Source organism: Periophthalmus magnuspinnatus, chromosome 18 (genome assembly GCF_009829125.3).
Source record: "Periophthalmus magnuspinnatus isolate fPerMag1 chromosome 18, fPerMag1.2.pri, whole genome shotgun sequence".
Classification (NCBI taxonomy): domain Eukaryota; kingdom Metazoa; phylum Chordata; class Actinopteri; order Gobiiformes; family Gobiidae; genus Periophthalmus; species Periophthalmus magnuspinnatus.
In genome coordinates this window covers 4,224,897-4,242,365 of record NC_047143.1, presented here as the reverse complement: position 1 = coordinate 4,242,365, position 17,469 = coordinate 4,224,897, and the positions used below count along the sequence as shown (strand labels likewise).

Here is a 17,469-nt window from a genome sequence, read left to right as displayed (position 1 = left end):
GTTTTCAGTTTGAGAAAAGAGCTCAGCCTAAATCTGCAGGTTTTGTAAGTGAAACAAGAGTGACTGAAACAAAACACATCTCCAGGTCTGTTTGTGATGAGGAAACAACATTAGAACAGATCAGAAAATAGTGTAATATGAGACTTTAACCTTTTGCAAATCAAGAAAAAAATTACAAATCAACCATAAAATTCACCCCATCACATATCTCATCTACGTCCTGATCTGTATTTCTCTGTTTGTTCTGAGCCTGATCTCCTTGGGGCTGATCATGAGCGTTCACCTGAACATTCACCTTTTCTTCTTCTTCTCTTGTCTCCTGCTGTGTCTTTGTTTCCTGACGCTTTTTCTGTTTTTCCATCTGCTGAAGTTCTGCCTCCAGCTGTCCTTTTCTCTGTAATGACACTGAAATCCCCTCCTCTAATGTCTTTATTTGATTATCAAGGTCTTTGACTGTTTTCTCAAACACCTCCTTTTCTCTCTCCAGAATTTCAATGCTCTGTTTCTGTTGTTCTTTTAATTTATCCCTGTTCAGTCTCACTTTAGGAACCTCCCGCTTTGTCTCTGCATCTATTAAAATCTTCTGATTATGAATCGCTTCAAGAGGTTTTTCCTTGAGTTTCATTAATAAATCTTTTTCCACAGTCAGTCTGTTGATCACATCATTGACATAACGCAGCTCAGTCTCAGTCTTCTGCTTCAGTAGATTTAAAATCTCTCCTTTCTTCATCATACTCTCTCGTTCTTCTTTTGCTCCAAGTTCAATGCTTTTACTGTCAGATTTCTTTCCTAGAAAAAGAGACAAAATGGACCAAATGAATCGATGCATCAGACGTCAAAATCCTCAGTGGAAGATTCCACCATCACAATGTGTAAAATCCCATAGAGCGACAGAGCGGACCATAATAAAATGTGACATGGAGGAGGCTCAGGAGCATTTTGGTCTGTAAGGTCTGGAACAGTGAAACCTGACTTTAAAACAGCTTTATCCAGCAGCTGTGTGTTTGACAAATGAGCTGGAAATTGCACCTTCATTGTTTAGACGTGATGCTCTTTTTATGTATCTCAAATGTTTTATTCTTTTTATTGTTTCATGTTTGGATCAGCTCTGTGGAGCATGATGTTTGTCTGTTTATTATTTTTGTGACTTTGATGTATTGAAGCCGAGTCCAGCTGCAAACCAGTTCTACTGTGGATATAAATAAAGTTTCCTGAACCTGAACTGACACTAAAATATAAATTACAGATCCTTAGACTGGTAAAAGTTGTAAAATCATGAGTGTGTCCGCTCTGACTGCCCCACCTCACCATCTGTGAGACTCTGAAGATCAGTGGAGAACCCTCCTCCTCACTCAGACTCACTCGGTCCAGTTGTGACTCCAGTTTTGGGCTGGTTGTTGTGGTGTGACATTCACACAGAGGAGGCTCCACCTTTGAAGCTGCATGTGTAAGACTGTGTGTTCACACGAAAACTATTTATTAAAGAAAAGACGTGTGGTCGGGTCCAGCGTCCGACAAAAACAGAATCTAACAGATTTAATCTGGAGCCCTGTGGCACGTCCACCACTGCACACTGAGCCGCCTGATCTTATTTCATATTTTGAATAAATGGAATACTTAAAGCCACTGGACAAGAGCTGCAAGATTAACATTTTTCAAATCAAAATGATTTCTGGCATCATAGTCCCCAAACCCTCTGGAGAACACTGCTGTGAGATGTAACAGGTGTAAAAACGAGCTCGTACCTCAGTCTATTCAACTGTTCATATATTTTTGACGTCATGTTCTGTCTGTAAATGTAAATGTTACTGACTCCTGCTCCAAGACAAACTTATCCCAGAGGAGACACAAATATGAAACTGTAAAGAGTAAAAAAGTATTGACCATGTTCAACATGTGCATTTGATGGATTCAAAATATATATTCAAGTATATTATGTTATCTCACTGTTCATTTTAAAGGTACTGTAATGTTCACTCTTTATTTAGTCATTATATTCAACTATGTAAACTATGTAATCTGCACTAATGTTTGTTCTTGAGTCTTGCAGAAAATGTCTTTTGAAAGTGCAGGATCCCATGGGAAGAAGGTCACTGTGAAACCCTAAAACAGAAACATCATGGGAGGATGTTTGTGCAAAGGGAAAGAGTGACCTTCTGGAAATGCAAAAACAGAATAGATTTCTCTGTGAATTTCGTTGTATGTTTTTACACTGCTTGCAAAGTATATGCCCCCCCTTCAGGGCAACAGTGTGTATGTAACTAGGGTTTCTTAACTTTAAAAAAAGAGGAGAAAAACGGTCGCGGCCTTCAGAAAAAAGGGTGCGAGGTGTAACTGTGATGTTGTAACTGAAGGTTTTGCCTCCCCGCTTTTTCTCAATATTGAGACAAAATAATCTCTCTTGTCTTCTCTTCTCTTTTAAACTGTAATATAGGTTAAAAAGGTGAACCTATCAGCATTATATTATATACTGTGTTTATGACAAATGCATGTGGCACATGTCACTCTTTCAGTTTAAATTTAATCTATAGCTTTTTTATAGTTTAACCATTAATTAAAATAAAAAGAAATACAATCAGGTTTATGATGTAAATTAAGAAAAATAGGCCCTTTAAAAATAAATCATAGAGTAAAAATAAAAAAATAATAAATAATAATAATAATAATTGTGAACTTTCCTTGGTTGAAAGACAAACAGCTGGCACTATATGTGTGTGTCTCAAAAAAAATGATTAAAACTTACTTTTAGTTTTACACTTCCACACGACCAAAACAGCAACTGCTGCAAGAAACAGAACCAAACTCAAACACAAGAGGATCCAGGACCAAGAGCTGATGGAACAAGGCTCCAGGAAATCATCTGAAAGAAAATAACATTTCAGTCATTTAATTTTGTTACTGCAGCGTAAAATGATGAGCACAGACTGATGGGTTCAACTCTACACTGAACACCTCAACCTTATGTCAGAACAGACATCCAACTTATACACATGAAAATGATTGAGTGTAAACAGGAAACTGCAGCCAAAGGGACAGCAATAAGCTGTTGAATCTGATCTAAATATGTATTTAATATTTATTTAATCCCATCAGGGGCAGATGGAGCAGAGGATTCTCTGTCCTGACCTGTGATGCTGAGCTGGGCCTCTCTGCTCTGGCCGCTCTCCTGTTGTCTCACTCTGCAGGTGAACGTGTTGCCGAGCCTCTGCTCCACACTCAGTCTGCTGCTCACACTGAACAGCTCCTCGCTCGCTCCTCTCTGAGCCTCAGTCCTGAGCAGAACCGTCCCCTCTGAGTCCAGCCACTCCAGCTCCGGCTCCGGGTACCAGCCCCTGGACTCACACCTCAGCACGGGAGACCCCGAGCGCTCTTTGATCAGGCTCATCGAGGGAGGGGCCACAGACACTGGAGACAGAGGAGCAGCAAAGAGCAGAGAGCAAGAGAAGTGAGGAGGAGGGAGGAAAACACAAAAACACTCCTGAGTCTGGATCGCAAGTTACTCTGAGTTATCAGCATCAGAATGACTTTTAGAAGTAAAAAAAACTTCACTGCTCATCAACAATTTAGAAGTTAATATTTTGGTTCAACATTTTCCTAAACATGATTTTATTCAGTGACACGTCTCTCATCAGAGCAGATCAAACCTGAACAGATTAAAACTTTTGTGAAAACAAATCTCACGTTAGTTCAGATCATCGCATCACGTCATTAAATAGGGGGATTATGCAAAATTAACTTTTTTGAGCTCTCTACATCTTCTAAGGTGGTTCCTTCATCTAAAAAACATGGAGAGGTCTGAAATGTCATGTACATAGACTGTATAAAGTAGTGGACATCACCCATGGCGTTTGGTTGCAAACAAAAGAAGCTCATTGAGTCAAGCAGTTATAGCGGCTAATCTGCAAACAGTCAGAGTATAAAGAGCCACTCTGTTGAAGGTGATGCTTCTCTTCACATTGTTGGTTTGGCAGAAGGCGGACGCTTAGAAACGCTGCCAATCAAACCTGTTGCTAACTCTACCAGCAGCAACCTCGAGGAAAGAAGGCCCCTGATTGGTCTGTTATTAATGTTCATATTTTGATTTAGGGACAAGACAGTGAAAGAAAACACCAGGATCATGTAGAGCAGGTTCAAACAAACATTTTAAGATCAGAATGATGAGTCTGACAGCAGCAGGTACAGAGAGAGGTCAAAGAAGCTCAAAGGAACCACTTCACGCTCCTGCTCACTTCCTATTTGGAAAGCTGTGGCTAGCAGTTTAGCTATGTCCATTTACAGTCCATGATCATCCATGTATGTTTGAGTAATCTAGCGATCTCTCCCGGGCCCTATTCCAACCCTCCTCACAGTCAGCAGTGTGATCCTGTCCAAGACTCAGCCCATAAGCCGACATCACCCACGGTCCCACAAAATCATTACACAAAACAATACACTACATCACAAACCTGATGTGATGTGCAATAGTTTCATTCACTGATGCACACTGATTGTGTTGTGATAGAGCTCTGAAGGGGAAGTGACTTAGCATGGAGAGCAAAGGGAGGGGGGACTCAGTGTCAAAAACTAAGCTCAAACTTATTACATATTTTAATACATTGTTTTGGCGAGTATAGTCTTTTAGTATTTTGAAAACAATAACAGGTATCATTCTGATCTAAATATGGTGTTAGCGATTAATACCCCATACAAGTGTAATACTCCCTCTTAATTTAATTTTGTCAATAAGATCGTGTGAATAGCCGTGCCCCAACATCATCCACATATCTTCAGATCCTCCCACATGCTGAGAGTGACAAACAGTCTCCAGACGTCCTTCTGCATAAGAACAGAACTGCTGCAGAGCCAGATGTTTAAGTGTCATTTAAACACTCACCGACCAGTAGAGTGACCTCTGCTTTGACGTTTATCAGGGGGATGTAGCATCTGTACTTGCCCCTGTCACTGACTCTGACTCTGGTCAGACTCAGGGACATGTCCCCCTGCTGCAGTCGGCTCTCGGACACAGAGGTGCGGCCCAGGTACAGGGAGTTCTGGTCTATGAGGAAGTCCAGACCGTCACGGTGGATGTGGATGTAGCGCGGCATCAGGTCGTGCCGTGACCACTCCACCACCATGTCCCTGAGGTCTTTAACAGGGTCCAACTGACAGGGCAGAGTGACATCACTGCCAACGGGCGCTATGATTGGCTGAGAGGGAACGACCAGTGTGTTCTGACCTAAGGAAATCATAAAAGACGTTACAATAACCATTAGTAATAAACATGTTACTGGGCCAGAGATGAAGAGTAAAGCAAAAACATTTAATAAATAATAAAATAAAGATGATGTCACAACATTTATTGGGCCCATAGTGTTGTCCCAGGCTCACACCAGACTGATGTGTGTCACTCTGAGCTGAGTTCAACACATCAATCTGGGACGACTCTCGCTGAAAACTATCAGAGAAAACGCAGAACATGGCGATTATTTGAATCTGATTGGTCAAAGCGTCACAACAGTGAAACAAGCCAAAAAATCAAACTCTTGTTAAATTCAGTTGAGAGAAAAGCTCAGACATCTTCTGTGTCACAAATGCACAAAGCTCTGACCTTCTGCATGTTTTTCACAAACTAAATAGACAGTATTGATTCTAAAATAGGCTGAAGCTCGTCTGCTGGCGTAGCCATGTTTGTTTCATTGACTTGGACAATTGACCTTTGGCTCCTGCACAAACCTCAACGCTGCTCTGTGATTGGTCGGCCCAATTAACCTGACAGAGTCTCTGAAGATGGATTCTCACAAATATCATGAGAATCCATCTTGCCTTGTAAGGTTAACTATGTTTAGTAACTTATAATAATTTCATAACTGATATTGTTATTGTAATTATTTCTGGTGGGGTATGTGCTATTTTCTCATTTTGAACATCATTTTTATGCACAATTGTTCCAGTGTTTTACTTACTCCAGCAGAAGTGAACCTGCAGTAAGACGACAGAAAACTGCAGCACATCCAGACTGAAAATCTGGGAAAGAAAAGCAAAATTACTGAAATAAATTGTCTCCAGTTTCATTCTTAATGGTCTCCATACAACCTTTAATGGTCCTACTGGTTCACCCTATTGTTCTCTTTGTACCTTTTGTTTTGTGTCTGAGGGTGGGGTTATAGATGGGGGAGAGATGATGTCTCAGGCCCCCATTCCTGTTCAAAGGTGGATTGTTTTTCATTTAAAAAGAATGCTTCTTTAACTCCCCTCTCAAACTATTTCTTTCTGAGCTGTCAACTGATCACCACCTGGTGGTGAGTTGGATCCGCTGGCGGAGGAGGAAGCCGGACAGACCTGGCAGGCCCAAGCGTATTGTGAGGGTCTGCTGGGAACGTCTGGCGGAGCCCTCTGTCAGGGGGGTCTTCAACTCCCACCTCCGGGAGAACTTCTCCCTGATCCCGGGGGAGGTTGGAGACATGGACTCCGAGTGGGCCATGTTCTCCACCTCTATTGTCGATGCGGCTGCTCGTAGCTGTGGTCGTAAGGTCTGTGGTGCTTGTCGCGGCGGCAATCCCCGAACCCGGTGGTGGACACCGGAAGTAAGGGATGCCGTCAAGCTGAAGAAGGAGTCCTATCGAGCCTTGTTGGCTCGTGGGCAGCTGATGAGTACCGGCAGGCCAAGCGTGCCGCGGCTCGGGCAGTCACAGAGGCAAAAACTCGGGGTTGGGAGGAGTTCGGGGAGGCCATGGAGGAGGACTATCGGACGGCCTCAAAGAGATTCTGGTAAACCGTCCGACGCCTCAGGAGGGGAAAGCAGTGCTTCACCAACACTGTTTACAGTGCGGGTGGAGAGCTGCTGACCTCGACTGGGGATGTTGTCGGGCGGTGGAAGGAATACTTTGAGGATCTCCTCAATCCCACTGTCACGTCTTCCGAGGAGGAAGCAGAAACTGGGGACCCAGAGGCGGACTCGTCCATCACCCTGGCTGAAGTCACTGAGGTGGTTGGCAAGCTCCTCGGTGGCAAGGCTCCGGGGGTGGATGAGATCCGTCCTGAGTACCTCAAGTCTCTGGATGTTGTGGGACTGTCTTGGCTGACACGTCTCTGCAACATCGCGTGGCGGTCGGGGACAGTACCTGTGGAATGGCAGACCGGGGTGGTGGTCCCTCTGTATAAGAAGGGGGACCGGAGGGTGTGTTCCAATTACAGGGGAATCACACTCCTCAGCCTTCCCGGTAAGGTCTATTCCAGGGTGCTGGAGAGGAGAATCCGACCGATAGTCGAACCTCGGATTCAGGAGGAGCAGTGTGGTTTTCGTCCTGGTCGTGGAACACTGGACCAGCTCTACACTCTCCATCGGGTCCTCGAGGGCTCATGGGAGTATGCCCAACCAGTCCACATGTGTTTTGTGGATCTGGAGAAGGCATTCGACCGTGTCCCTCGTGGTGTCCTGTGGGGGGTGCTCTGGGAGTATGGGGTCCGGGGCTCTTTGCTAAGGGCTGTCCAGTCCCTGTGTGACCGGAGCAGGAGCTGTGTTCATTGCCGGCAGTAAGTCAGACCTGTTCCCAGTGCATGTTGGACTCCGCCAGGGCTGCCCTTTGTCACCGGTTCTGTTCATTATATTTATGGACAGAATTTCTAGGCGCAGCCAGGGGCCGGAGGGGGTCTGGTTTGGGAACCACAGGATTTCATCTCTGCTGTTTGCAGATGATGTTGTCCTGATGGCTTCTTCGAGCCAGGACCTGCAGCAGGCACTGGGGCGGTTTGCAGCCGAGTGTGAAGCGGCTGGGATGAGAATCAGCTCCTCCAAATCCGAGGCCATGGTTCTCGACCGGAAAAAGGTGGTTTGCTCTCTCCGGGTGGGTGGTGAGTCTCTGCCCCAAGTGGAGGAGTTCAAGTATCTCGGGGTCTTGTTCACGAGTGAGGGAAGGATGGAGCGTGAGATTGACAGGCGGATCGGTGCAGCGTCTGCAGTGATGCGGTCGCTGTATCGGTCCGTTGTGGTAAAGAAGGAGCTGAGCCGGAAGGCGAAGCTCTCGATTTACCGGTCAATCTACGTTCCTACCCTCACCTATGGTCATGAGCTTTGGGTAATGACCGAAAGGACAAGATCGCGGATACAAGCGGCTGAAATGGGCTTCCTCCGCAGAGTGGCCGGGCGCACCCTTAGGGATAGGGTGAGGAGCTCGGTCACACGGGAGGAGCTCGGAGTAGAGCCGCTGCTCCTACACGTTGAGAGGAACCAGCTGAGGTGGCTCGGGCATCTGCTCAGGATGCCTCCTGGACGCCTCCCTAGGGAGGTGTTCTGGGCATGTCCCACCGGGAGGAGGCCCCGGGGAAGACCCAGGACACGCTGGAGGGACTATGTCTCTCGGCTGGCCTGGGAACGCCTTGGGGTCCCACCGGAGGAGCTGGAGGACGTGTCCGGGGTGAGGGAAGTCTGGGAGTCCCTGCTTAGACTGCTGCCCCCGCGACCCGGCCCCGGATAAGCGGAAGAAAATGGATGGATGGATGGATATATATATATATATATATATATATATATATATATATATATATATATATATATATATATATATATATATATATATATATATATATATATATATATATATATTTATAGGTGGTGACTCTTTCAATCAATGAACCATTTAGTGCAAAGACTTTTAGCTTGAACATCACTTACATCAGGGGTGTCACATATAAAAACACAAACAAAGCTGAGGGCCATAGGCTGATCGCAAATAGAGTTCAAATCTGTGTGTTAATAACAAGTTAAACTGAACCATTAGACTTTTATTCATGTTTACATCCTCAGTGGGACACATTTAATATTTGATATGGCCTTGTTAAAGTAGATCTTCAGAAATGTACAGTAAAAAGTACTGTTTAAGGTAATATGGGCCAATTCACCTGGAAGCTTGAGGGCCAAGAAAAATTGGTTTGAGGGCCGTATTAAGATAGACTTGGTTTTATTTACATTCAATGATAATTTAAGATTTATGAGGGAATTTTGGATTTCATTAAAATCTCGCTGTAGTTTTAAAAGCTCCTGATCTGCAGAGAAACTAAAGCTACAAACATCATGATTATTGCATCACTTTATGAAGATGTGAGTCTGGTTCAGAATCATCCCTGCTGTTTCTGGAGATGTGCAGACCCACCCAACACAACAGGGGGCAGTATTGTTCAAAATAGTCCAACACATGAGGCCTCACACTCCCATCTGAACATGCACAAAATATAAACCTTTATGAACCAATAGTGTTTGTGTTAAATCATGTCATTCACAAACAAAACAAGGAGTTTGACACAATGTCATTCAGAGATGTTTTAATTCAAATCAAATAAATGTACAGCTGTTAAACACAATGACACTGGCACTTTTGGACAGACAAAAGGAAATTGGTGATGTTGGGTTATATTTACAAATCCAAAAGAACAAGATATTTGTCAGGAACATTTTGAATGAATCATTAAAGCCTCTATTTAATGTTATTATGATAATCCAAAAAATATATAAAGTTGTCTTTTTTTTAAAGGTCTTGTATTGGGCAAAACTGACTTTCATCGCCCTAAAACCTCATTAGAATGTTACCACCTCAAAAACAAAACCAGAGTTGTGTTTGTTTCATTCACATGTTTGAGTAACACTTTATTATTAGTCTGTAACATCTACAAAGCCCAAAATGCGACGTGCCACCTTGTGTTTAGAAAAGCCTGGAAATTCCATGGCTGAAATTATCTAAATGATTCTAGTGTGTGGAGTTTTAAAACACAGTGGAGCACTTCCTGTATTACCACATGATGACATCACAAGGTGGAACAGAGTGTTTTCAGTTTGAGAAAAGAGCTCAGCCTAAATCTGCAGGTTTTGTAAGTGAAACAAGAGTGACTGAAACAAAACACATCTCCAGGTTTGTTTGTGATGAGGAAACAACATTAGAACAGATCAGAAAATAGTGTAATATGAGACTTTTAACCTTTTGCAAATCAAGAAAAAAATTACAAATCAACCATAAAATTCACCCCATCACATATCTCATCTACGTCCTGATCTGTATTTCTCTGTTTGTTCTGAGCCTGATCTCATTGAGGCTGATCATGAGCGTTCACCTGAACATTCACCTTTTCTTCTTCTTCTCTTGTCTCCTGCTGTGTCTTTGTTTCCTGACGCTTCTTCTGTTTTTCCATCTGCTGAAGTTCTGCCTCCCACTGTCCTTTTCTCTGTAATGACACCGAAATCACCTCCTCTAATGTCTTTATTTGATTATCAAGTACTTCAACTGTTTTCATGTGCATATAGTTTTCTCTCTGCAGGGCTTCGACGTACTGTGTCTGTTTGTTAGATTTATCCTTGATCAATGTAGGACCCAAAGTTTTTTTCTTTGTCTCTATTAAACTCTTCAGTTTATGAATCGCTTCCAGAGGATTCTCCTTGAGTTTCATTAATACATCTTTTTCCACAGTCAGTGTTTTGATCACATTATTGACATAAAGCAGCTCAGTCTCAGTCTTCTGCTTCAGTATATTTGTAATCTCTTCTTTCATCATACTCTGTCTTTCTTCTTTCATCATACTCTTTCTTTCTTCTTTTTCTCCAAGTTCAATCCTTTTACTGTCAGATTTCTTTCCTAAAAAAAGAGACAAAGTGGAACAAATGAATCGATGCATCAGACGTCAAAATCCTCAGTGGAAGATTCCACCATCACAATGTGTAAAATCCCATAGAGTGAGAACCCTCCTCCTCACTCAGACTCACTCGGTCCGGTTTAAATTAAATCTATAGCTAATGTTATATTTTAACCATTAATTAAAATACAAAGGAATAAGATTAAGTCTAAGATGTAAATGAAGACAACAGAATAAGGTCTATTTGTGTCGTCCTTCAGTGATCAGTAAAAATCTAAAATATTGTGAACTTTCCCTGGTTGAAGACGACCAGTCGTCACTATATGTGTGTGTGTCAAAATAATGAGTGAAAATACTAAACCTGGACTTACTTTTAGTTTTACACTTCCACACGACCAAAACAGCAACTGCTGCAAGAATCAGAACCAAACTCAAAGAGAAGAGGATCCAGGACAAAGAGCAGGAGGGAGAAGACTCCAGTAAATCATCTGAAAGAAAATAACATTTCAGTCATTTAATTTTGTTACTGCAGCGTAAAATGATGAGCACAGACTGATGGGTTCAACTCTACACTGAACACCTCAACCTTATGTCAGAACAGACATCCAACTTATACACATGAAAATGATTGAGTGTAAACAGGAAACTGCAGCCAAAGGGACAGCAATAAGCTGTTGAATCTGATCTAAATATGTATTTAATATTTATTTAATCCCATCAGGGGCAGATGGAGCAGAGGATTCTCTGTCCTGACCTGTGATGCTGAGCTGGGCCTCTCTGCTCTGGCCGCTCTCCTGTTGTCTCACTCTGCAGGTGAACGTGTTGCCGAGCCTCTGCTCCACACTCAGTCTGCTGCTCACACTGAACAGCTCCTCGCTCGCTCCTCTCTGAGCCTCAGTCCTGAGCAGAACCGTCCCCTCTGAGTCCAGCCACTCCAGCTCCGGCTCCGGGTACCAGCCCCTGGACTCACACCTCAGCACGGGAGACCCCGAGCGCTCTTTGATCAGGCTCATCGAGGGAGGGGCCACGGACACTGGAGACAGAGGAGCAGCAAAGAGCAGAGAGCAAGAGAAGTGAGGAGGAGGGAGGAAAACACAAAAACACTCCTGACTCTTACTATTAGATTTCACAATTCAAATGTATTTCTCAAGAGCAAATTCTTGCATTTCCGACGAGAAGAACAATTACAGTTATGATACAATAATCTAAAAAGAATAATGGGAATGCATTGTGCATCAACATCACCTTCTTCTTATATATAACACAACAAGAATACAACTGTTACAGAGCAAAAAAAAACTTGTTCAAAACACTCACCGACCAGTAGAGTGACCTCCGCTTCAGTATCAGTCTTGGGCATGTAGCAGCTGTACGTTCCCCCGTCACTGACTCTGACTCTGGTCAGACTCAGGGACATGTCCCCCTGCTGCAGTCGGCTCTCGGACACAGAGGTGCGGCCCAGGTACAGGGAGTTCTGGTCCATGAGGAGGTCCAGACCATCCCGGCGGATGTGGATGTAGCGCGGCGTCAGGTCGTGCCGTGACCACTCCACCACCATGTCCCTGAGGTCTTTAACAGGATCCAACTGACAGGGCAGAGTGACATCACTGCCAACGGGCGCTATGATTGGCTGAGAGGGAACGACCAGTGTGTTCTGACCTGAGGAGATCATAACAAACATTACAAAAACAACTAGTAAATGTCATGATCCCAGTCTGCCTTGTGTTTTGTGCTGTTTTCCTCTCCCTTCTGTGTCAGAGCCTGGAGCTGGGTGGAGACTCAGGCTCCTCCCACACACACCAGCAACAAATTGCTAATCAAGCAACACCTGGGGAGGACAAAGGGACCAAGGACCTGACACTGAGCGCCAGATCGTTTGCATATTCACAGTGGTACAGCTCTGCTTGGCTCAGTCTCTTGTTTTTGCATTTGCTACTTTTTTCTAAGTTGGATGTTTTTGCTCCTCGTCAGATCCCGCTCACTGGACCCGCTCAGTTCCTCTGTCTCCAACCCAGCTCTCCATGTCCAGTACGAACCTCACACCCTCCGACCCAGCTCACCTCCACTGGTACAGCTTACCTCGTCTCTGACCCCACTGCCCACGATCTACACACAGACTACTGCAAACAACCCTGCTCTCAACTATGTGATCAATCTACCTTCATTTGCACATTTCAAAGATGTAAATAAACATTGTTAAAATGTTCCCCATTGTTGCCATACCATGTGTACACCATGAGGTACACAGTCAACTGCCTTCTCCAGATCCACAAAGCAAATGGACTGGTTGGGGAAACTCCCATGAGCCCTCAAGGACCCGATGGAGAGTGTAGAGCTGGTCCTGTGTTCCACAACTGGGAAGAAAATCACACTGTTCCTTCTGAATCAAAGGTTCGACTGTCGGATTCTCCTCTCCGATACCCTGGAATAGAGCTCTGGAATAGAGGCAGAGGATTCACCCTTCGGTCCCTCGTCTTAAACAGAGACCACCGCCCTGGTCTGCCAGTCCAGTGCTACTGTGTCCAGCCACCATGCAGTATTGCAGAGACATGTTAGCATAGACAGCCCCACAACATCCAGAGACTTAAGATACTCAGGACGGATCTCGTCCACCCCCGGAGACTTGCCAATGAACTGGAGACTTGCCACCAATGAAGACCTGACGGTGGAATTGAGGAGATGCTCAAGTATTACTTCCATCATCTGACAACATTCCCAGTTGAGGTCAGCAGTTCTCGACCCACAATGTAAACAGTGTTGGTCAAGCACTGCTTCCCCAAAACAACAGTCCAACAGTCCTCCTCCATGGCCTCCCTGAACTCCTGCCAACCTTGAGTTTTTGCCTCTGTGACTGCTCGAGCTGCGGCATGCTTAACTCGCCGGTACTCACGAGCTGCCTCTGGAGTCCTAAAAGCCAACAATTCTCGATAAGACTTCTTCAGCCTGACAGCATCCCTTACCTCAAGGGTCCACTACCAGGTTTGGAGATTGCCACGGTGACAAGCACCAGAGACCTTGTGACCACAGCTACAAGCAGCCACATCAAAAATGTAGGTGGAGAATATGGTCCATTCCATGTCCTGAACCTCCCCCGGGACCTAGGAAAAGCTCTCCCAGAGGTGTGAGTTGAAGACCCTACTGAGAGAGGGCTGCGCCAGATGGACCCCACAGACTCTCATGACACGCTTGTGTCTGCCGGGTCTTTCTGACTTCCTCCTTTGCCTCGCAGGGACGTGACCCTCTCATTCACTGGAGTGAGCTCCACCATGTGGCGGCTCAGGTGTGGGACAATAAGCAAACTCACACCAGCTCGCTGCCTCTTCCCATGGGCAACGTCACAATAGAGGAGGGTCTACCCCCTCTCTGAGAGTTGGGTACCAGAGCACAACCTGTGCATGGAGGTGTGCCCAACTATATCCAGCCAGTCCCTGAGCTCAGGGACCGACCGGCCCCAGCGAGCTGATGTTCCATGTTTACACAGCCGATGCTGTGTCCGTGGACCGAGTTGTCAAGACAACCATCCCTGACTGCTGCCCAGTCCTCTTTGCACCTGACCCCTATGAACCCCTCTGCGGGTGGTGAGCCCACCGGAGGGCAGACCCATGTCATCTTTTCAGTCTCCTGTTAGCAAAGGTCCAGCCACCAGGTGTTCACATTCAAGCCCCCAACCCCAGGCCTGGCTCATATCACTATCCATTGAGGTATTTTGGACTTTTCTTAGTCTGACCTGTCACCCATGACCTGTTTGTCATGGGAGACCCTACCAGGAGCTTAATGCCCCAGGCATCATTCAGGTACACAAACTCCCCCACCACGATAAGGATCAAAGGATCAGCTAAATAGTCTGTATTGATGCTAAAATAATCTGAAGCTCGTTTCTTGGTGTAGCCATGTTTGTTTCATTGACTTGGGCACTTGACCTTTGGCTTCTGCACAAACCTCAATGCTGCTTTGTGATTGGCCGAAATGATGAACCTTACAGTGAATGGATTCTCATGAGTTTGTGAACTCAAAAATATCACAAGAATCCATCTTGCTTTATAAAGCTAACTACATTTAATAACTTATGATAATTTCATAAATGATATTGTTATTGTGAATATTCTTGTTGTGGTATACAGTACTGCCATCTCAGAATATTTAACCTCATTTCTCCTTTTGATCATTGGTAAATGTTTATTATTTTTATGCACAATTGTTCTAGTGTTTTACTTACTCCAGCAGAAGTGAACCTGCAGTAAGAAGACAGAAAACTGCAGCACATCCAGACTGAAAATCTGGGGGGGAAAAGAAAAATCATTGAAACAATCGCAATTAAAATAATGTGTGCCTTTTTTTCCCTATTGGTTTCTTAATCTTGTTAAGCTGTGTTTGTATTGTATGTGAAGATAGATGCAATCAGACCAAACAGTTGGGTTTCAGATCTCTCTCCTTTAAAATGTGTCACATCTTGTCTTGTTTTAACTCCACATGTTCCATCCTGAGGTGATCCAGCTCCTGAAGCCTCCAGGAGCTCGTCTGACCACACCTCAGAGGGAGTGTCACATTCTTACTTTGAAATGTTTGTCCTCGGGTTCATCTCAAACTATATAAACCTGGTGATTTGCATCATCGGGGTCTGACTTTGGGGGAGATGCTTTTGGTAACTCGGTTGGACCTATTTTCATGAAATAAATAAACTCTTGGTCTTTGCTTCAACATTCATCAGAGTCTACAAAAAGAGTCTTTTTCCACAACAGTGATACAACTACAGCCAGAGGTGAACAAAAGACACACTTTTAATAAGCATTTGCTCACAGGCAAAATGGATAACAGCAGGTGATGTGGAGCAAAAAGCAGGTGGAGCACAGACTCATGTGACTTAATGAATGTGCAATACGGGACAATTTTGTCACGATGTGAAAACTGAGGCAGAGAAATGTAAATATGTTTCAGAGGACACTGTCTGATCTGTGAGACAAAGAGGCAGTGTGTGTGAATGTTTGAAAAGTAAAGTTTAAATACAATATTACAATAATGATGTGTGATTTTGAAGCTGATGTTCTTTTTAATGTCCAGCCCATGTTTTTAAACTAGTCACTGACTCAAAGATTAAAGTGAAAGTATTGAGCACAAGCGTGAAGGGTATGTCAAGTAATAAAGCTTCTAAGTTGCATTACAAATACATATATCAAAAATATGGAATGCATATTGATTGAATAAAGTTTCTTAGGGCCATCACATATACATATATATCTTTTGATACTGAAATCATATAAGTTTTGAATATTATTATGTAATCACCATTTTTATACTGAATTTATATATTCTTTGAATGTTGTATCTTTTTGGAGGTTGTCTAACAAGCACCATACTAAAAGTTGAATACCATCTACTAACACTGAAATTAGGTTAAAGGTAAAACGTGAATTATGGGAGACAGTTGGTCCCTTGCAGAAACTCCTTTAACCGAGTTAAGGCAACATTGTACGAGGTGAATCATGTCGCCTGACAGCCACTATGTTTATACTAGAGTGGAGCATCTTGTGATAATACTGAAACTATGCTAAAAGCAATATTGTGTGATATGAATTGGGGAAGGCTGTTGGGGTCTGTAGACGCTCCTTTACAGGGTGGTCGGATGAGACTCAAGGCCGGAAAAATAGACTGGTGCAGCCCGGAGAGATGGGCGAGGCCGAAGGGAGGAACCTGGGCGACAACCTACTCAACATAATATTTGCATATTCATGTTTCATGTTATATTTTTATGTTACGGGGCCAGGGAAAAGCAGACAGACCGCCTGCTGCACACACGAGGGATAGATCATATGACCCCGGGTCCTGTATTAGATTGTAACTGTCAGGGGAATAAACTTTTGAGATTTGAACTGATTGAATCCAGTCGTCATTTTGATAGAACACGCCTAACAAGCGTCAGCCAAATGATTCAGCCAAACACACATTAACTCGACTTCAGCGTGACCAGTGTTTCCAGGTCAGTTATAGCAGACTATGAATTTAACTTTAAACCATGTGACTGTGGGATTATAGAAAGAATAGAAAATGTCCCTGTACCTGTTTCCTCATTTCTTCAGGTCAGTGTTAAGTCCACAGGTCTCATGTAGCGACAGAAGCTCCTCAAGACCACGCCCATCCGACTGTTCAGTGATCACCTGTTTATTTTTATGTTTTTATAGGCTCCATGTGTGACCTTTCCCTCTCTCTGTGCTGCTCTCCTCACCTGCCCTCACATGCCCCGCCCCCTGCCCCACTCACCTGTGACACATAAAGCCCTGACTGTAGGGAGGACACCATGGTTTAGACTTAGCGCCTCTTCGTTGGTGCACAGGCCTCTTGGCACGTTGCACAGTCTTATTGTACATCCTTGTTGTCTCTTGCTCCGATTGCTGACACATGTTTTGTTGGTTTAACCAGGGTGACCAGTCATGAGTCAGTACATGTCTATTAATAAGTTATTTGATTAGATTTATAGATAGATGTAGAATATGTTGTACAGGTCCTGAACATATATCTGCGTCACACAGCTGTAATAAAGTCCTCATCTTCTCATGACACTGCTACAATAATGAACTATAGCAATACAATAATAAACTATGGCAGTGGTTATGCAGAACAGCTAAGCACAGTTATTTATCCTAACAATTCCCTCCTTTGACACCTTTTTAATTGTGAACCAAAGCTGTAATGAAGCACAATGATTAGAGATGTATAAATTTTTGACAGAAGCAAAAGGAAACTGGTGATGTTGGGTTATATTTACAAATCCAAAAGAACAAGATATTTGTCAGGCACATTTTGAATCAATCATTAAAGCCTCTATTTAATGTTATTGTGAGAATCCAAAAAATATATATAATTGTTTTTTAAAGGTCT

At 43.8% G+C, this 17,469-nt stretch overlaps 2 protein-coding genes across 2 annotated transcripts; both read right to left on the bottom strand.

Annotated features, from left to right (window-relative positions):
* Positions 1 to 172: 172 nt before the first annotated feature.
* Positions 173 to 16,707, bottom strand: LOC129457137 (butyrophilin subfamily 3 member A2-like). The gene is made up of 6 exons (XM_055229231.1): positions 16,651 to 16,707; positions 5,943 to 6,003; positions 4,874 to 5,215; positions 3,127 to 3,405; positions 2,744 to 2,860; positions 173 to 789 (listed from the first exon to the last, which is right to left on the bottom strand). The coding sequence occupies exons 1-6, from the start codon at positions 16,660 to 16,662 to the stop codon at positions 173 to 175; spliced, it is 1,428 nt and encodes a 475-aa protein (XP_055085206.1). The 5' UTR covers positions 16,663 to 16,707.
* Positions 9,330 to 11,697, bottom strand: LOC129457065 (butyrophilin subfamily 3 member A3-like). The gene is made up of 3 exons (XM_055228846.1): positions 11,351 to 11,697; positions 10,968 to 11,084; positions 9,330 to 10,598 (listed from the first exon to the last, which is right to left on the bottom strand). Exons 1-3 carry the CDS (start codon positions 11,607 to 11,609, stop codon positions 10,054 to 10,056), a joined length of 921 nt encoding a protein of 306 aa, XP_055084821.1. The 5' UTR covers positions 11,610 to 11,697; the 3' UTR covers positions 9,330 to 10,053.
* Positions 16,708 to 17,469: the final 762 nt, after the last annotated feature.

Bases quoted from the DNA above. Each gene is read 5' to 3' on its own strand.
- LOC129457137 (XM_055229231.1), bottom strand. The intron at 3,406-4,873 runs GTGAGTGTTTAA...CTCTGTCTCCAG, and splicing joins AGAGGTCACTCTACTGGTCG to TGTCTGTGGCCCCTCCCTCG. The intron at 2,861-3,126 runs GTCAGGACAGAG...ATTTTCTTTCAG, and splicing joins GGCCCAGCTCAGCATCACAG to ATGATTTCCTGGAGCCTTGT.
- LOC129457065 (XM_055228846.1), bottom strand. From the start codon at position 11,609: ATGAGCCTGATCAAAGAGCGCTCGGGGTCTCCCGTGCTGAGGTGTGAG. The intron at 11,085-11,350 runs GTCAGGACAGAG...ATTTTCTTTCAG, and splicing joins GGCCCAGCTCAGCATCACAG to ATGATTTACTGGAGTCTTCT. The intron at 10,599-10,967 runs GTAAGTCCAGGT...CTCTTTTTTTAG, and splicing joins GTGGAAGTGTAAAACTAAAA to GAAAGAAATCTGACAGTAAA.